This window comes from Denticeps clupeoides, chromosome 1 (genome assembly GCF_900700375.1).
Source record: "Denticeps clupeoides chromosome 1, fDenClu1.1, whole genome shotgun sequence".
Classification (NCBI taxonomy): Eukaryota; Metazoa; Chordata; class Actinopteri; order Clupeiformes; family Denticipitidae; genus Denticeps; species Denticeps clupeoides.
In genome coordinates this window covers 8,480,528-8,501,409 of record NC_041707.1, presented here as the reverse complement: position 1 = coordinate 8,501,409, position 20,882 = coordinate 8,480,528, and the positions used below count along the sequence as shown (strand labels likewise).

Below are 20,882 nucleotides of genomic sequence, written 5' to 3'. Positions count from 1 at the left end.
TGTTTTATTTATTTATTTATTTATGTTTTTCTGGTCATTTTAGTCCAATATTAAGCGTCATTCTCACACCTTCCTGCCCTTCCCTTGTCCTCCACCAGAACTATATCCTGGCAGATGAGCTGCGCCGTGAGCTGCCCCCTGACCAGGCAGAGTACTGCATCGCCCGCATGGCACCCTACACCGGCCCCGACGGCGTGCCTGGTGCACTCGACTACATGTCCTTCTCTACTGCCCTCTATGGAGAGAGTGACCTTTGAACCCTGCCGGAGAGGGGCAATGGGCCACACTACGCTCTCTGCATTTTCCTCCATTTCACCCTGCCTTGCAACCCAGCCCCCTTTTGCAATGCGCATTTTTGTATGCGCCCACAACCCTTTTTGTTGGTCATAAACAATGCCTTCCTCCATCCAACCTTTTCACCTTGCATTTTGTCTGTTGTATTTGCTCATGATCATGCAATGCAGCAGCTCTTCCACGTTTAGAAAATGGGAGAGGGGGGGGAAAAAAAAACCAAAACATTTTTCTGTTTTTATTTTTCTTGTTTTTTTTTCCCTTCATAAAAATGAATAAAGTTAACATATTTTATTATACAGAACAAAAAAAGTATTTTTCTTCACTTGATTAAAAAAATACAAAAATTAAAAATAAAGAAAAAATGGCAACCACTGGTGTTTTCATTTACACCCTGTCTTTGTTGTTTTATTTTAATAAATCAATAAATGTCCTCTTGGAAATATGACCACTTTTTGTCTGGCAACAATCAATTACTTACATTTGATGACCACAAGTTCTATCACAGACAGAAAATCACAGTGTTGAAACAATATGAAACTGAAAAATGCACAAGAAATACAAAATGTGATGAGGCATCTTAATATCATGTAAAACATGAAGATATATGCTGTATTTTATAAGGTTCATTGTAATTATATATCATGAACCTTTAGTTATTTACAATCCACCACGCCCCCTGCGTTCGAAGGGTGCGGGGTCACTACTGGTACCCAACGTACAGAAGGTCACAGCTGGGAGCAGGTCCTTCTCCTATGGAGATCCGCAGAACGGCTCGCCGGTCAGTGTTCAGGTCTCAGTGTTTAAATCTAAACCGAAAACACATTTGTTTTCTCTGGCCTTCTGTTAAAGTCCCAGACACAGTCAATTATTTAGTCCACTTTATCACAGTCACCTAAAACAGACAGTGTTAAATTCACCTTAGTTAAGGTACCGGGACAATGATGCACAAATATACCATTATAACCACATAGTTCAGTACCAGTTGTACAATACCACTGTCTGCCACTGCTTCTGTTTGTTCTCTCCGAGGCACTGAATCACCTTGAGACGCCAGTGAAGAGACCACCAGATGAGTCCTAGTTCCTAGCAATGAACTGCTGACGAGATGACTTGGCATGAAATGTACTAGAGGGTCATCACAGCCACCACCACCGTAACAGTTAAAGCTTCAGGGATCTTCAAATGGACCAGGAGCATTATAATGGACACGCAATGTACACCATGACACTGGACTAAAAAACTACTCTGCACTGTCCAGTACCTTTAAACATGGACCGATGATCTTTACTACACTTTGGACTTTTCCACACCTACAACTGTAGGACAATTTGTCCGATTGGGTAAATCACCAACCCTGCATATTGACACCAATTGCAGGCTCACTCTACCCTGGAAGGGCATCCCTCTCTGTATCACTCTCTGTTTCTTCCTTTCTATTTTTCTCTCCTAGGGTTTTTTTTCTGTGGAGTTTTTCCTTGTGTGCAGAAGGGTCAAGTGTGGGGATGTCAACTGTAGGGCCTGTCAAAGCCCATTGAGACACACTGTATGTGATTATGGGCTGTTTAAGAAATAAACGTTGTTGGGGCAGTGGTGGCCTAGCAGTTAAGCAGGCTACTTACAACGTGCTTTCATGTTACAATCAATGAAGTGATCAATTCTAGTTCACTAGGACCCCCAACTATGGATACAATATTTTTATTCACTCTTTTGTAGTTTCTATACATAAGTCAGACAATAAGAAGGTTACAAGTTAATCTAAATATTCTCTAAAGAGGAAGGTCTTGAGCTGCCGTTTGAAAATACTCAGTGACTGAGCTGTTCTGACCTCGAGGGGAAGTTCATTCCACCACCGAGGGGCCAAGACGGAGAAGAGTCTAGATGAGTGTCTTCCTTTTACCTTCAGAGATGGAGAGACCAGTCGAGCAGTACTGGAGGCATTTATATTTATTGTAGTTACATTCTCCTGATATAGAAGCAACAGTGTCGCCTCGCACAGGCGAGAATAAGAGAGAAAACGCGACACAAGTTAACGTTATACAAACGCTTTCAACGTGTTCCTTTATGAATGTAGGAAAGTTTCGAAGCCTCAAATCATGTCGTGGCTGTGCAGACCTTTTGTCACGAAGCTTCACTGACGGTAAAAAAAAAAAAATGCTGCGCAACGGAACGTTTTTTCATTCTCGCGTTACCCGGGGACGGAAATAAGAGACGGACGCGACCTCCAGAGCAATGAGGTCTTTTTCCTACGGTGAAAAAAAAAACTGCACTATGACATTATCGAATAATTTCTCGCGTTAAGATGTGTTTTTAGAATTTGCGTCACACAAAATGTGGAGTCGCTTTCGGTATTTTCAAAAGAACAAGACGGTGAAGTATGGCGTCCCCATGCTGGTAAGTTCACAAAACGGTCCTAATACTCCTTCAGTCTGTCATCTGGACCTGTTAGGATATGTCTCTCCACTGTGTCGTGACTCGTGTTAGTTTTGTGCTTGGGTTGCTGGTACGTCCCGTTTTCTGTATTGTACATATTCTGCCTACTGCTTGGTTGCAGGTGCTGGTTGTAGGGGGTTCCTTTGGACTGCGGGAGTTCACACAGATTAGATACGACGCGCAGAAGATCCGCAAAAGGGTATGCAATAAACCAGCTCTTCTGCCGCATCTCTGGTGTATTACATGCCCATAGATATAAACATTAGATGTCGCGTTGAACGGGGCGTCTATGGGAACGATGCGTCAACAGAGCCGCCATCTTTGGAGGGGCTGGCGCTGCTTTTAAATGAATGAGGCATAAACTGGAATACGGAATTAAGGCACCGTAAACTGGCAAATTGGAGAAGCGATTCTATTTTCTTGGTTTGTTACAATGTCAAACGTGTATTTACGACCAAACTGCAAATAAGTTGATAGAGAAGCGTTTTTTGAGTGGTGTGCTTGCTGTGCAAGCATACCTTGAGCCTTCATTATTACAGCCATATGTGCCTCAAAAGTCTGGCATCTTTCCTTGTACCGTCAGAGAACCATGTTTGAGTCTGCTTGGAACCAAATATGGCAGCAGTACTGATGCGTGCTGAGAGGCTGAATGTGACATCATTGGGGCAGTGATGGCCTAGCGGTTAAGGAAGCTGCCCCAGGTTCGAATCCAGATCCGCCAAGGTGCCACTGAGGTGCCACTGAGCAAAGCACCGTCCCCACACACTGCTCCCCGGGCGCCTGTCATGGCTGCCCACTGCTCACTCAGGGTGATTGGTTAAATGCAGAGGACAAATTTCACTGTGTGCTGTGCTGCGCTGCTTTGTATCACATGTGACAATCACTTCACTTTATATTTATTTATTTTATCTTTATATATCTAGTGTATATATATATATATATCTATGTGACATGCATGGTTATAATGTATTCAGGAATTTAAAACAGATTATGTGGTAGGAGCCTAGTGGGTAACACACTCACCTATGGACCAGAAGACAACAGGTTCAAACCCCACTTACTCCCGTAGTGCATCTGAGCCAGACACTTAACCCTGCGTTGTTTCAGGGGGACTGTCTCTGAAACTACTGATTAAATTAGCTCTGGATTGGGGCATCAGGTAATATACCATTGATCAGTAATCCTTATGCTAAAGTGAAGTCACTTGTATTCTGAGTTCATGTGTGCAAGACAAACAAAGACACATAAATACTTTTTCTCCTCTCTTTAATTTTTTGTCACTGTTTTTATTGATAGTGCTTTTTGTCCCCCTCATGTTCTCATATTCTGTTCAAGCTTGATCCATCACTGGAGGCAAGAGTGAACACGCAGAAACAGTCTGTCGTTCTGGAGCAGGAGTATGAGGTGAGACTTCTCCATGTGGACTACAGTGCTGGATGTGTACATTACATCTCATGCAAAAAGAGACTTGTGAAAATTCATGTTATTGGGATCGTGGTTTTAGATATTGTGCACAAACTGACTTGTGATGTTGCTCTTTTTTTTAATATCTACAAAGAAAATGCATGATGTGAACCTCGACAGTTGGAAGAACATCCGTGGTCCTCGGCCATGGGAAGACTCCAGAGAATATCAGGAGCAGCAGAGAGAACATACAAGCAAGGACACTTGACCTGTTATCTCCAAACTCACCACTAACAGTGTATTGAATGAGTGGTCCTGGCTGCCACAAAGATCATGAGTGTCTCTTTGTGTTGTGAAAGAGTAGTGGGATTTTTACTTTTATTAGTATTGAATAATAAATAATATTTAATAATTAAGGAAATTAGGTGCTGGCTTTCTCTGTGTGTATGTGTGTGTTTGCATGTCTGTGAAAAAGCTACAGGGTCGCCCAACAAAAAAAAGTGGTAAGGAAGTTGGACCTGCTGGGAATAAGCTCTCCACTCTGCAGCTGGATCTTGGACTTCCTAACAGACAGGCCTCAGTCTGTGTCTATAGGAAAAACACCTCCAAGGTCCTCAGAGGATCCACCTCCAAGGTCCTCAGAGGATCCACCTCCAAGGTCCTCAGAGGATCCACCTCCAAGGTCCTCAGAGGATCCACCTCCAAGGTCCACAGGGATGCTGCTCGGCCCACCGCTGTTCACTCTGCTGACACATGACTGTCGTGCACAGTGCAGTTCAATCCCCATCATGAAATTCATGACACAACAGCATTGGGGCTCATCACCATCAATGATGAGTCTGCTTACAGAGAGGAGATAAAACATCTGGTGGATTGGTGCCAGAGCAACAACCTGACTCAATGTCACCAAGACCAAAGAGATGTGTTGTCAACTTCAGGAAGAAACTTGAGATCCCTCAGCAGGATCAACGCTCGCAAATCTCCGGGCCCTGACAACATTCCTGGTCGTGTACTGAAGGACTGTGCAGTGGAACTCACTGATGTCTTCACAGACATCTTTAACATCTCACTCTCCCAGGCTGTCGTCCCCACCTGCTTCAAAGATACCACAATCATTCCGGTGCCAAAAAAGTCATCTCCTTCCTGCTTTAATGACTACCGTCCAATTGCACTTACCCCCATCCTCATGAAGTGCTTTGAACGGCTAGTCATGAAGCACATTAAGTCTGCCCTCCCCCCCTCACTGGACCCCTTCCAGTTTGCATATCAGCCCAACCGCTCGACCGATGATGCCATCTCCACTGCACTCCACTCAGCACTCACACATCTGGACAAAAAAGACTCATGTCCGAGTGCTGTTCATAGACTTCAGTTCAGCATTTAACACTATAATCCCACAACAGCTCACACAAAAACTGATCCAGCTGGGGCTCAACACCTCACTGTGTAACTGGCTGTTGGACTTCCTCACAGGAAGACCACAAGCGGTACGGGTTGGCAGTAGCACATCCAGCACCATCGTCCTTAACACGGGGGCTCCTCAGGGATGTGTGCTGAGCCCCCCTCTCTTCACTCTGCTGACCCATGACTGCACTCCGTCACACTGCTCCACTGCTTCATCAAGTTTGCTGATGACACGACTGTGGTGGGACTCATTAATAACAGGGATGAGTCTAACTACAGAAGCGAGGTGAGCCGCCTGGCCACGTGGTGCGGAAACAACAATCTCTCTCTCAATGTAGAGATGACTAAAGAGATTGTTGTTGACTTCAAGAGAGGAAACACTCAGCATGCTCCTCTGACCATCAACGGTGCATCCGTGTAGAGAGTGAGCAGCACCAAGTTCCTGGGTGTGCACATCACTGAGGATCTCTCCTGGACAAATAACACCACTGCACTGGCCAAGAAAGCACAGCAACGTCTCTACTTCCTCCGCAAACTTAGAAGAGCAAGAGCACCAGCCCCCATCATGTACACATTCTACCGGGGAACCATCGAGAGCATCCTGTCTAGCTGCATCACTGTGTGGTTTGGAGCCTGCAATGCGTCCTGCCAAAAAACTCTCCAACGCATAGTCAGAGCAGCTGAGAGAATCATCGGTGTCCCTCTCCCCTCCCTCCAAGACATCTACAGCACACGCCTCACCAAGAAAGCCCTCGGCATAGCAGCTGATCCCACCCACCCAATGCAAACCTTCTTCAGCCTGCTGCCATCAGGGAGGAGACTGCGGAGTCTCCAGGCCAGGACCAGCAGACTGAAGGACAGCTTCACCCATCAGGCTGTCAGGAAACTCAACTCCCTCCCGGCTCTGCCCCCACTCCACTCACTCCCCTCTTCTGCTCCACAAACTTTCTGAACCCTTACACACACGAACTGACCATGCACCAGTCACTCTGTGCAGCTTTGGTCTGCCAACTACCTCACTTGTCACTATGTCACTTTAAACTTACCTCTGTTGCACTACATGGTTTTGCACTCTCCACCATGTGCCCTTATTTGTATATGGTGTTTTTAAAATTGTATATTGTGTTTTTAAAATTGTATTTATACCTTTGTATTCAATGTTACTGTTTTTTATTTAATGTTACTTGTATGGGTCTCAGAGTAACGTAATTTCAATTCTCTGCATGTCCTGTACATGTGGCAGAATTGACAATAAAGCTGACTTTGACTTTGACTTGACTGTCCCCGCCCCACTGCACATCGATGGATCTGCTGTTGAGATCGTCAGGGTGTGCACATGACAGACAACCTCTCCTGGAGCCTCAACACCACCAAGAAAGCCCAGCATCTTTTGCTCACATCCTCACATCATTCTACTGAGGGACCATTGAAAGTGTTCTCTGCTGCTACATCACTGTCTGGTACGGGAACTGCACTGCACAGGCCCTGCAGCAGATAGTGAAGACAGAAGAGCGCATCATCGGCGTTCCACTTCCACCCATCTCCCAGCTCTATGTGAAACACCTCATCTGTCGAGCTTGCAACATAATGAAGGACTCTCACCACCCCACATATGCCCTGTTCTCCCTCCTGCCGTCTGGAAAATGGTTCTGCAGCATCAGAACTAACTTCTTCCTCCAAGCAGTCAGAGCTCTTAATGCAGTGCCAACCATCAATACACTTCCAGCCTTATGCACCTGCACATACTAACCATTTAATCACATCTCAATTCATTTTGCACATTTCCTTGCACATGTTTGTCTTGTGTGTCCTGTTTGAAATATATAACATCCACTTTCAAGCCTCCTACATGATGTTGTCCTGTTTGTCCTGTTCATTGTACAAGTTTTACTTTTCTCTTATAGGGATCTGTACAGTATTTTAGTTTTAGTTAGTATAATTTAGTGTGTATATACATATACTGTATGTTTTTCTTTCTTTTATGATTGCACTATTGGAGAATGTGAATGTGAAATATTTCAATATAAATTATTTGAAATATATATAGTATACAATTGAATTGAATGAGCGGCTGCACCATTGAAGACTCAATAACATACACCCTCAACTGAGACAGGAAATGATTAATGTAAAGTTACCAGCACATGAGAAAAAAATACAAGCAGAGAGAACACACAAGCAAGGACACCTGACCTGATATCTCCAAACTCACCAGTGGATTAAATGAGTGGTCCTGGCTGCCACAAAGATCAAGAGAGTGTTGTGAGAGCTTTATTGCCAGGTATGTTTACACATACGAAGAATTTGTTTTAGTGACAGAACTCTACAGCGCAACAAAAAGACAGTGACAAGATGACACCGGTAGTAAAAGCAGTTATGTATATATGCAGATATACAAAATAGTGTGCAAAATAGCGAAAACACAATACATAATATATATATATATATATAATATATCGTATACAGTACAGGCCAAACGTTTTGGACACACCATCTCATTCAATGTGTTTTCTTCATTGTCATGACCATTTACATTGGTAGATTCTCACTGAAGGCATCAAAACTATGAATGAACACGAGGAGTTTTGTACTTAACAAAAAAAGGTGAAATAACTGAAAACATGTTTTATATTTTAGTTTCTTCAAAATAGCCGCCTTTTGCTCTGATTACTGCTTTGCACACTCTTGGCATTCTCTCGATGAGCTTCAAGAGGTCGTCACCAGAAATGGTTTTCCAACAGTCTTGAAGGAGTTCCCAGAGGTGTTTAGCACTTGTTGGCCCCTTTGCCTTCACTCTGCGGTCAAGTTCACCCCAAACCATCTCGATTGGGTTCAGGTCCGGTGACTGTGGAGGCCAGGTCTCCACTTTTTGTTAAGTACATAACTCCACATGTGTTCATTCATATTTTTAATGCCTTCAGTGAGAATCTACCAACGTAAATGGTCATGAAAATAAAGAAAACACATTGAATGACAAGGTGTGTCCAAACTTTTGGCCTGTATTGTATATACATTGTACAGTATATAAAAAAATTATGTGTTTATACAGATATGGTGATATGTGCAAATATGAAATGTAAATAAGTGTGTTAAATAAATAATCTCTAATCTCTTTTAGTGTTGTGTGTACCACATTGTTCCCCAGGAACCTGAATGACTCCATTGTAGCCACAGTGCTGGCCATGATGGTGAGTGTGGGGAGAGCAGGCAAGTTCCTCCTTAATTCCACAATCATCTCCACTGTTTTGAGCATGTTGAGCTCCAGGTTGTTAAGACTGCACCAGGCAGCCAGCTATTTAACCTCTTGTCTGTAAGCAGACTCATCACCATCCTGGATAAGGCCGATGAGTGTAGTGTCGTCTGCAAACTTCAGGAGCTTGACAGAGGGGTCTCTAGAGGTGCAGTCGGTGTACAGGGAGAGGAGTAGTGTGTGCAAAACATCTGTGAAAGAGCCACAGGGTCGGCGCAAGATGCCACAGAGATGAGCAGAAATCGTTGTCGTTGTTGTCTTCCTCTGCTTATTGGGACCGGATCGTGGGGGCAGCATCCCAAGTAGGGAATCCCAGACAGATCTCTCCCCAGCCACCTCCACCAGCTCCTCTGGCAGAACCACAAGGTGTTTCCAGGCCAGATATAATTTCTCCAGCATGTCCTGGGTCGACCTGGGGGCCTCCTGCCGACAGGACATGTCTGAAACACCTCCCCAGGGAGGCATTCAGGAGGCATCCTGACCAGATACCCGAACCATATCAACTGGCTCCTCTCGATGTGGAGGAGAAGCGGTACTACTCTGAGTTTCTCCCGAATGTCCTAGCTCCTCACCCTATCTCTAAGGCTGCACCCAGCCACCCTACGGGTCTTTCGGTCATTACCCAAAGCTCATGACCATAGGTGAGGATTGGGACATAGATTGACCGGTAAATCTAGAGCCTTGCTTTCTGGCTCAGCTCCCTCTTTACCACAACAGATCAGTCCAACGTCTGCATCACTGCAGACGATACCCCAATCCGCCTGTCGGTCTCCTGTTTCCTTCTTCCCTCACTTGTGAACAAGACCCTGAGATACTTAAACTCCTCCACTTGAGGCAGGACCTCTCTCCCGACCCGGAGAGAGCCACCGGCAAGCCACCCTTTTCCACTTGAGAACCATGGTCTCAGATTTGGAGGTGCTGATCCTCATCCCAGCCACTTCACAGTCGGCTGCGAACCTACACAGCAAGAGCTGAAGGTCAGAGCCTGATGAAGCTAGCAGGACCACATCATCCTCAAAAAGCAGAGACAAGACTTTCCTGCCAGGAGCTGGTCCACATTGCTCCTGCTCAATCTGAGATTCAACTATCAACCGGACCCACCTCTCCAGTGCCTTGGAGTAGACCTTTCCAGGTCGGCTGAGGAGTGTGATCCCCCTATAGTTGGTGTGTCAACCATGACAGCCCTAGAACATCCATAGCCATGAGATTCCCAGGACAGATCTTATCCACCCCCAGGGCTGCGCTACTGTGTAGCTGTTTGAATACCTCAGCAACTTCTGCCCCTGAGATTGGACAGTCCATACCCAGGTATAACAGCCCTGGTTCCTCCTCGGAATGCACGTCAGTGGGATTGAGGAGCTCCTCAAAGTATTCCTTCCACCCGCCCGAATATAGCCATAACCTCTTTGGAGCCGATCGGTAGTCTTTCTCACCGAGAAACTCCTGAGATTTTGCCTCGGCGACTGCCACTGCTGCACACCACTTGGCCATTCGGTACCTGCCTTCTGCTTCTGGAGACCATGCCCTGTAGGCCCCCTTCTTCAGCCTGACGGCTCCCCTAACCTCTGGTGTCCACCAGTGGGTACGGGGGTTACCACCACGTCTGGCACGGGCCACCTTGCGACCACAGCTAGCAACAGGGTGGGTACTCTGAGCTGCTACTTGCCACATAAGCGTAAATAACAGTCAGGACCCATTCCCCGACCCGAAGGCGCAGGGATGCTACCCTCTCGTCTCCCGAGATAAACCACAACAAACAGGCTGAGAGTCTTGGGGCTAACAAAAAGCCAATCCCAGCAAAAGCTCGGTCTGCCACCCGATCCACTTTGCACCGGACCCTTCATGTTCCTCCTGCGGGTGGTAGGTCCACAGTTGGTGGGTGGGACCCCAGGTGGGACCCCGGTAACCCTCTGAGCCGGGTACTTGGACTGTTTTTTCACCCTTTACCTAGGGACCAATTTGTCATGGGAGACCCTACCAGGTGCCCCAGACAACATAGCTCCTTGGATCATCAGGGCTCTCAAACTTCTCCACCACAATTAGGTGATGGTTCAAGGAGGAGATGAGCAGAAATGATTAATGGAAAGTTACCAGCACATGAGAAGAAAAATCTAAGCTATAAATATCTGCTGAAGAAACAGAACAACAGAAGTCGTAGGCCTGACATTTTTTAGAAATGTCAGTGATGCTATTTTGCTATTTGCTGTGTTTTTTTTTCATTTATACATTTTTCTTTGTTAGAAATAAATACATTCTTTGTTATACCGTAGTGCTGGGTGAAAGAGTGTTTTATTTGGCTTAGAGACTCAGTACTATCGGATCCACGTTTGTGGGTCTCAGACCTCCAATAAGCATATGAGTTGGACCAGTGGACCAGTTTTCCAAGGGGTTGCCAGCTGAAGAAGGTAGCTGAACCGAGGTACTGACCCACACACCCAGGTCCTGTGGGCTATTTTTTTAACACATAATGTTGTGTAAAAATGCCTTTCTAGTAGTGAAGTAATAATAGTAATAATAAGTAGTAATAATAAAGGGAAGGACTGGGATAAATTATCCAGCGGGATAATTCTCTTAAAGAGGCGGCTTTACAAACACAAAAGGACGCTTTGATTGAGTGAAATATGGATGCTGCAGTTATTTTGCACTGCACCACATAATGATTAGTTCATGTGAGCGTTCATAAACAGCAAACACTGCAGCACTGTGTTGAGGTTTCTTATGAGGGGCCGTTTAGGAAATATTTCAGACTTTTGTTACACAAACACATGTGAAACACGTGCACAATTCACATATGAAACTGACAAGCCTGCATTTTCTACTGAAAACTCACACAGATACAGGTGAAATAGACCCAATTCAAACCGGGTAGTGACACCACTCTCCCTTCTCTTTCTGTCACTATCATCTCAATACATCACAGTGTATCCGTGAAGAGCTGTATTATGTCTTCATTGGCCCAAACTGCCAGGAATGAGCTCAGTAAAAAAAACAATGAAAAAGATTTGAATATTCATAGTAGGTGCGCTGTGGCTGGTAGGGCGGCGGAACTCGAGAGACTGAGAGTCTTGCGTCAGGAAGGGAGAGCGGCGTCGCTACCCAATTTGAATCGGGTCACCACGCCAGAAGCCATAGAACCGCCTTCCGGATATAGTGAAAGGTTTTCACTCACACGAAAATTAGCTTCACTAATGCTATTTGGTTTAAGTTTAATTTCTGTTTGTTACATAAGAGTCTATTTCGCCTGTATCTGTGTGAATGTGAGTTTTCAGTAGTATAAATGCATGCTTGTCAGTTTCATATGTGAATTGTGTATGTGTTTGTGTAAAATAAGTCTGAAATAATGGCCCCTCATAGCGGAGTTTCCATGTTAAAGTTGAAGTTGAGCTTTATTGTCATTTCAGCTATATATATGTTAGACAGCACGTACTGAAACAAAGTTACATACTGACATAAAGTGCACGTGTGCGACACAGACAAACTGGGCTACATAAAGTGTAAACAGGGGACACAGGCAGTGCCAGGGTAACATTTACCAAAAAAACATGTAGACAACAATGAGACAGACAGCGCTAAAAGGTGAAATGAATAATCCATGTGCAAAGTAAAATAATGCAAAAATTACTTATCAAAATGGAATGGTACATTAATAGATGATATTACAGAGACATAATATTACAATATAATAGATGTAGTGTGAGTGTGTTAGTCCAGAGGGGTGAGTCCCTGAGTGTTCAGGTGTCTGATGGCCTGTGGGATGAAGCTGTTGCTGAGTCAGGCAGTGAGGGCTCGTGACAGTCCTTTCAATCCTTTCATACCCATGCTATTTTCTACCATTGTTTTTTTGTGTGTATTTCAAGTTTTGTTTCTTGCTAATTACATTTATTCGTCTTGCTTATGGAAGAGTGCACTGAATCTGGAAACCATGGTTACCTGTAGTAACCATGGAGGCAATCACCAATAAAATGGGAACTTGAAATGTGCTTGTTGAGCCTATGTTTAAGTGGGTGGACTTCCATGCAGAAATCTGCATTCGTTTCCGTCTGACACCAACCGTTTCCAGTATGTGTTTCTGGTTTGACAGGTATGGATAATATCTGGTAAGAGTATTGAACTCAGACTTGCATCATTACATGTAAGTTCATCAGCTGCATGGAATCAGATTTGTGCCAAAATTTTGAAACTAATCTTTCGTAGCATCAAACAAATATACGTTTACCCTGCTTGAGGATTCAGTTGGACCTCCAGCACAATTCTCTTTTGTGGGCGGGGCTTCGCCTCGTTTTGGTTCTAACGATCAGGTACTTGATTATGGGCTTCTTGGGGCTTTCCAGAGATTCAGTTTCAGTTTTGTTTCTGCATGACCCTTTGTTTAAAAAGAAAACGAACGGGAACAACTCAAACACAAACGCAACATTTTCCTACTGAAGAGGTAGGTCTCAATTTGAACTGCTTTTGTTTCTGGCTGGCTGTTCACAAGTTTTCATTATCAGTTTATTTAAATCATATTCTCGCTCATATTCTGATCAGATCGATTCTTTAATGTTAGAGGGGACATGCTTATGAAGCATGTATTCCCAAGCATTCATCACAGCATCTTTAGTAACACACAGCAAACAGGGGTATGTTGAGTATTTGTTGTGCACACTCCTGGATGACTGCGGCGTGTTGCTTGGAATTAAGTTTATTATCTATTTACAGCATTTTTGCAGCAGAGTGACTTATAGAGTAGTTCCACTTCCACTGTGTTGCTCAGGTACACAGGTGGCAGGAAATGGGGTTTGAATAGACAACTAATACCCCATGATGAATCCCAGGTATTTAAAATGGTTGAGCAGCTTGGCTGGAAAGGAAGTGTGGATCAGTGAGAATGACCAGCAAGATTCTTTACTTTACTTTACTTTACTCAGCAGACACTTTTATCCAAAGCGACTTACATGGAGAAGACACCAGCAATTCCCATTCGGTTTCCATAAATTGTGAGTTACAAAGCTAAGAGCCTAACTTGTCAAGAAAGAGAACATGCTAGGGAATTGTTAATTGCTAGATGATTTTTTTTGTTTTGTGCGTGTGAGTGAGTGTGTGTTAGACTCATTTGAAATACTTCAAATGGTTTCAAATGTTTCTTAAAGGTGGTGGTAGTCTCGGCTAGTTGAATGGAGCAGGGCAAGTCGTTCCCCCAGCCAGGGACAACAATTCTTGATGCTGTGAAGGAGTTATTGTTGCAAAAATTTGAGTGCTCTAATGTTTAATGCTTCCTGGCCAATGCAAATTTAGCGGTTGGAGCAGTGGTGGCCTTGCGGGTAAGGAAGCGGTTGCTTTCCAATTGGCCCGTTTGAATTGAGGGCGTGTTCGTTTATTTCAAACGTGATGAGGAGGTTGTCAGCACAATGCTTGTTATTTTGCAGTGTTTTATAGTTCATCGTTCATATTGAACATTCCAATTTTTAGATTCATGTGCATTATGAGTGCCTTAAATCTCACTCCAAGCAAACTTCAACCGTGATTGGATTGAGATCTGGAGGTGGGCTAGGCCACTCCAGGACTTTGTAATCCTTTTTACGTAGCCACTTCTTCATTGCCTGGGTGGTGTGTTTGGGATCATTGGCACTTCAGGTCATGAACCAGTTTCCCCCCGTGTAGTTCTGGGCTGTGTCCTCACCGTTCTCAAGATCATTTGTACCCCTCGAGGTGAGATCTTGCATGGAGTCCCAGGTCAAACAGCCATCAATACAGGTGAAGGATAGAAGAGCAGGTCTGTGAGGGACAGAATTCTTTTTTGTTTGTAACTACTTATTTTCTGCACCGTTATACAAATAGATTCTTCAAAAGTCATATTGTGATTTCCTGGATTTTTTTCAGTAGCTCAGAGTTGAAGTACTTATGATAAAAATTACAGACCTTTTACAAATTACAGATCTTTTTAAGTGGGACAACATGAACAATTGGTGGCTTCTAGGACAAAAATTGGTTACGAAAAGAGTCGACAATGAATTTCATAATCAATTCGTTGTGTCACTTGTGTCACTTGTGTTGTTCTGTTTTTTTATCTGATTAAGCAATTAATCAAAAAACAATCCACAGATGAATCATTTATTAAAATAATCATTAGTAGCAGGCCTAGCGGCTTCCATATATTTTTCCTCCCCACATTGTTGTGCATTTTCACTGTTTTATTTAGTCTTTGTTCTTTGACACATGTAATCCAGAGTAGTTTTGGATTTGTGTGTGTGGAATTTGCATGCTCTCCCTTTGTTGGTTCTCCCAAGTTTCCTCTGGTGAATTAACAACTAAAGATTGTCCACAGAAGTGTGTGTGTATGTGTGTGAACTCTGCTGTGGGTTGGGGTCTAGCCCCGGGTGAGTCCCTGCCTTGTGTCCAATGGGCTCCAGGATGGACTCTGGCAGCTACGACTCTATTTAGGATTAAGCGGTAATGGATATTGAGATATGCCAACCAAACAGCCATGGTCTCTCCTAGTTTTTGCATATTGGTTTGGATATTGTTAATGTGCATTATGAACCTCTATTTATGTCCACAGTTATTAACCCTGTTTTAGTAGCTTCAGATCTCTGTAGTAGTTTTATTTGGTAGATGGAGAGCAAAAAACACAGGGATATCTTTTCCCTGACCAAGCGATATCTGTTCTGACATATAACCACTTTATCTATATTAGGGTGCTGGAGCTCATCCCTGGACATTGGCTGGAGGATGGAGACTCACCAAGAACAGGATACTAGAAGGTATTCACTGAATCAATTAATATTAAGTACAATTTTACATGCACTTCATACATGTTTTACATGCACTTCCATTTAAGCCTGGATTTTTTTTCCAGTTGGTGAGAACTCTTTGCCTGTCTGGATCAGCAGTGTTCTAACTGAGTGTCAAGGGAACAACAAACATTTTCAGCTGACTCAGGTACTTAATAAAGAAACAGTTTTCTTTATGAATATGATTCATTTAAGACTAACAACTGCTGTTTTTTTAGGGTTTGCTGATCTTTCCTGAAGGACACAGAGTAACACTAATGACACAGTGAAACAAAGGCTTGTTTTTCTGAACCATACGTAAGATATCATTCTATTATTATGAGTAGCACTCAAATGTATTTACATTGTGTACAATATTATACGTTTTTAAAATGAACTACATCCAGCCTGCAACTGGATTGTCAGGATTGCCTGCAGCTGGGCTCCACACCGGAACCCAATTCTGACGCCCCATAAATGCCGGAAGTTTCCGCCCGTTCGGGGTCGCTGGCATTTTCGTGGACTCTGCACGAACTTGACCTGGTTTTGTTATGAGTGTTTTGAGTTCTGGCAATCGCCACACGCCTACGGGTTAGTTTCAGTTCGTTATTTAAGTTAAATCGTTTTCGGCCACCGCGCCGCTGTTTATTTGTATTTCTTTATTGTTTGTATTAATAAAACCCCGTTCCCAGTATGTCAAACCTCTGCGCTTCCTTCCCTCGTAAGTCCGTAGTCGTGACAGAATGCCAGCGACCCCCCCAAAAGCGCAGAGGTAAAAAACAGAGGAGAAGAAACGCCGCGAAGGACGCAGCGCGGCGCGGCGAACGCGGACACCAGGGGAGAGACGCGCCGCCCGTTCTGGTGGAGCGTTTTCTCCCCGAGAAGCCGTGGTACGCGGCGCCGAGTGATGACGTCATCCCCGGGAAACTCCGCGAAACCCGGAAGCGACAACGTCGGCGGGTGAGTGGGCGGAGCGAGGACGTTGGCGTCGGCAGCAGCGAGGAAGTGACGTGGGCAGCGAGCGCAGAAGATGCGACCCCCACGATCTTCGCCATGTCGAGCCAAGAACTCTGCGCTCTGCTGGCAAGGCTCCCCGTGGACTGGGACGACACGGACGACGACGAGAGCACGGGAGACGAGAGTTGGGCTCCGCCCATCGCACCAGTCTGCGATCGTCGCAAGGTCCGTGGGGACCCACGTCACTTCCAGGGGGGTGAGAAGCGACAACAACAACGGCGGCGTCCCTCCAGCGAGGGGATGGGCAGCCTCCAGCCCGAATGGCCAGAGTACTGTCCCTGGGAGTTGATCGCACCCTGGGTCCAGGATGTCCGCAGGGTGGACGACCCTCGGAGTCACAGGTGGGAGGACACGGATGACTAAAGCGACAATGACGTGGATTTTCGTTGGGCAGTCGGGGCCGGGATGGCTCCACCCAGCGCGCGCGTCCGAGATTGTCGCGACATCCGTGAAGATCCACGTGACTTCCGAGGGTATGAGGTCGACACGGACCAACACGAGGATGACGCCGATTGGGCAGTCGGTGCCGGGATGGCTCCGCCCATCGTGCCCGTCCGTTGCGAGGTCCGTGGAAACCCACGTCAGTCCCAGAGGTGCGACAACAGTGAGGAGGAGGATAGCGATGCGGGCGTAAGCTGGTGGAACAGGGCGACAGGAGGTCGCCAACCAGCAACTGCACTGTCGGAACTGCCTCACAGGGAAGATGCCCTCCCAGTTCCAGTCGCCGACCCGCCTTCCCTCTGCTCGGACGTTCCCCAGCTGAACGGCAGCGCATCACCAGCGCCCCGCATGCTGGAGAAGACGTCCACCACCCCCCACGCCACACGCCCACCACCATCTCCAGCGACGCTGCCGACAGGAGTTTTCGGGACTTCCAGCAGAGACTGAGGGCGGAGTTTGATCGGCCAGAGCCTGAGCCAGGGATCGAACTCTGCCCCTCCACCACATCCAGCGCCAGTCAGGATCCGGGGCAAGAAGACCAAGCACTGGCGGGCGACGAGAAGGTCGCGCCTCCCGAGATCCTGGCTGTGCCCCCTGAGGAGGTCCCGGAGTGCTCAGAGAGGGAACTAGACGACCCTCTCTTCTGTCTGTCTCTGTCTGTGTGTGTGTGCGTGGCATATGTGTCCGTATGTCGCCCCCACTTCCCCTCTTTGTGTCCACCAGATGGTGACCCAGCAGCAGAGCCGAACCCCAGGGAGGGAGTTCCCAACCTGACTGCACCGGTCCAAGGCGAGGTGGACGAGCCCCAAGGTACCCCTAAGTCCAGCCGGGGGGGGTGCTCCCCCAAAGAATTTTTTGGGGGGGTGCAGTTCGGGTTGGGGACTCCTCCTGAGGGGAGGGGAGGTGGGGAAGCGATGGAGCTGGGTCCTCCGGTAGCCAGTGAGGAGGGCGGGCCAGGCATGGGCCTGCGTCTGCCTCCAGAGGGGTGGAGCGCCATAGAGCCCCCGGGTAGGCATGAGGACCCAGCTGGGACAGACAGGAAGAGGGCCTGCTTGTCCCAACGGACGCAGAAGGGGCTAGCCGGATGGTCTGGCAATGCCCCCCCCTTGGCACCAGGGCCGTGCAGCGAGAGGGGCTGCATAGTCCCAGAAGGCACCAGCCTGGGGTGCCTGGAACAGTCGCCGGAGGCTCTGGGACAATCTCCCTGCGCGGTGCAGGGGGTGACACAAGACGTGTCAGAGGGGACATGTGGAGACAGGGCCCACATGTACCCAGATGGATCGGCCCTGATTATTGTGTGCAGGTACGAGGGTCCGGGGCCGCCAAGCGGGACCACGCCGGGGAGCCGGTACGAGGGTCCGGGGCCGCCAAGCGGGACCACGCCGGGGAGCCAGGCCGAGGGTCCGGGGCCGCCAAGCGGGACCACGCCGGGGAGCCAGGCCGAGGGTCCGGGGCCGCCAAGCGGGACCACGCCGGGGAGCCAGGCCGAGGGTCCGGGGCCGCCAAGCGGGACCACGCCGGGGAGCCAGGCCGAGGGACCGGGGCCGCCACGCCTGACCACGCCGGGGAGCCAGGCCGAGGGACCGGGGCCGCCACGCCTGACCACGCCGGGGAGCCAGGCCGATGGGACCGGGGCCGCCACGCCTGACCACGCCGGGGAGCCAGCCCGAGGGACCGGGGCCGCCAGGCCTGACCACGCCGGGGAGCCAGCCCGAGGGACCGGGGCCGCCAGGCCTGACCACGCCGGGGAGCCAGCCCGAGGGACCGGGGCCGCCAGGCCTGACCACGCCGGGGAGCCAGCCCGAGGGACCGGGGCCGCCAGGCCTGACCACGCCGGGGAGCCAGCCCGAGGGACCGGGGCCGCCAGGCCTGACCACGCCGGGGAGCCAGCCCGAGGGACCGGGGCCGCCACGCCTGACCACGCCGGGGAGCCAGCCCGAGGGACCGGGTCCTCCAAGGGGAGGATACAGCAGGGCAGGAGCCCTGTGGTTGCCGCCATCCGCCCCGCCGCCTCCACTGATGGTACTGTTGGGGCTCCGAGGACGTAGCCCTTGGAGGGGGGGCTCTGTCAGGATTGCCTGCAGCTGGGCTCCACACCGGAACCCAATCCTGACGCCCCATAAATGCCGGAAGTTTCCGCCCGTTCGGGGTCGCTGGCATTTTCGTGGACTCTGCACGAACTTGACCTGGTTTTGTTATGAGTGTTTTGAGTTCTGGCAATCGCCACACGCCTACGGGTTAGTTTCAGTTCGTTATTTAAGTTAAATCGTTTTCGGCCACCGCGCCGCTGTTTATTTGTATTTCTTTATTGTTTGTATTAATAAAACCCCGTTCCCAGTATGTCAAACCTCTGCGCTTCCTTCCCTCGTAAGTCCGTAGTCGTGACATGGATGAAAATATGTGTTTATCATTACCAGTACATGCTGATTAATTACATTTTAAAATACCCCCCCTCTCACTCTCTCTTTCTTTCTATATATAAACAAAATAAATTATATATATATATATATATATATATATATATGTGTGTGTATAAACAGATATATCTACCCTTAACTGAATTGTTTAGGTGAGTTTGGAATAAGCTGTTGTGATTATAATGAGTTATACACATTCTATGTAGTTCTAAATATAATTATATTGTCATGGTATGGTAGTAGCCTTGTGGGGAAGCAGGTGAGGGGACTGTCCCTGATTGTAAGTTGCTCTGGATAAGGGTGTCTGAAAAAGTATTATTAAGCATATACACATGCAATAATGTTGATTTACCTGACCTGTAATTACCTGTAATTTCAGTTACGGATAAATACTCTAGTAGTTACTAAATTATCTTCCCATACATTCTTACAGACCTTTGAAAACATGGATAAGCAAAATGAGGAACCTGAACTCAGTACTGAAGAGAATCTTGAAAGAGACATTAAGCTCTATCCACACCAACGGGATGGTGTTGATTTTATTCGAAGCGCACACGAAAATGGAAAGCGTGGAGTTATTCTAGCCGATGAAATGGGACTAGGAAAGAGTGTGCAAGTAATTTTTTTTTTGAGTTTGATGTTTTGCAACTCAAATTTTAAACATGTGCTAATAGTGATGCCAACTACTCTCCTGGATGACTGGGACACTAAATTGAAGAGATGGTGTCCTTCAATAAAATGTTGTAAATATCACAGTGAGCGTGACACTCGGAAAACTCTCCTAAAGATTCAAAAAAGGCGTGGGGTGGTCCTCACAACCTATGGAATACTTAGCAGACGCTTAACAGACTTAACTCATTACAAGGACCAGCCATTTGAGTGGGACTGTGTGATATTTGATGAATCTCACATGCTCAAAAATTCCCATACAAAACGTTACAAAGCTGCTCTTATGCTTTCCAATAAATTTTGCATCCTCATTTCTGGTTCCCCGATCCAGAACAACGTGAAAGAACTGTGGACCCTGCTGTCTTTGATCTCTGAAACATGCTTAATGGGAACATACAACACATACCGGAAGAACTTTGAGAACCCCATTACTCGCGGGAGGGAACCTAATGCACAACCAGACGAAAGGGCATATGCTCAGAAAATGCTGGAGTGCCTGCAGGAGAGAATAAATACAATTTGGCTCAGAAGAACTAAGGATCAGATTCAAAGTTTTCCTGAAGGTCAGGGGACCAAACCTACTGACCCAACAACCGAAAGTAGAGTCCAGTTGCCTATAAAATGGGAGTATGTGCTGTGGATTATAATAAGTCCTGAACAGGAAGATATTTATCGCAGCCTCTCTAGTATTAAAAGTTCAAGTCTGAAGAAAATCCACAAACTGAGACAATTCTGTAGCTTCCCAAGAGAGTTCAGTGAGGATATGTTTAATGAAATTGACCCTGACCTCCTGGTTGCAGCATCAGG

General features: G+C 46.8%; 2 protein-coding genes and 1 long non-coding RNA gene across 8 annotated transcripts in view; all 3 read left to right on the top strand.

Annotated features, from left to right (window-relative positions):
- The window catches only part of actn1 (actinin, alpha 1), a 30,647-nt gene extending 29,908 nt beyond the window's left edge, over positions 1 to 739 (top strand). For all 6 annotated transcript variants that reach the window (XM_028971464.1, XM_028971472.1, XM_028971434.1 and 3 more), the window contains one exon: positions 99 to 739. In XM_028971464.1, coding sequence (XP_028827297.1) covers positions 99 to 257 — 159 coding nt within the window. In that variant the 3' untranslated portion in view covers positions 258 to 739. The remainder of the gene's footprint in view (positions 1 to 98) is intronic.
- A 1,527-nt stretch (positions 740 to 2,266) lies between these two features.
- On the top strand, positions 2,267 to 4,742 carry cox16 (cytochrome c oxidase assembly factor COX16). The gene is made up of 4 exons (XM_028971563.1): positions 2,267 to 2,685; positions 2,846 to 2,923; positions 4,060 to 4,128; positions 4,283 to 4,742. The coding sequence occupies exons 1-4, from the start codon at positions 2,623 to 2,625 to the stop codon at positions 4,394 to 4,396; spliced, it is 324 nt and encodes a 107-aa protein (XP_028827396.1). The 5' UTR covers positions 2,267 to 2,622; the 3' UTR covers positions 4,397 to 4,742.
- Positions 4,743 to 13,157: 8,415 nt separating this feature from the next.
- On the top strand, positions 13,158 to 19,956 carry LOC114784940 (uncharacterized). Its single transcript, XR_003748966.1, has 5 exons — positions 13,158 to 13,211; positions 15,456 to 15,522; positions 15,618 to 15,700; positions 15,771 to 15,849; positions 19,840 to 19,956. It is a non-coding gene; the product is annotated as an uncharacterized LOC114784940 (long non-coding RNA).
- Positions 19,957 to 20,882: the final 926 nt, after the last annotated feature.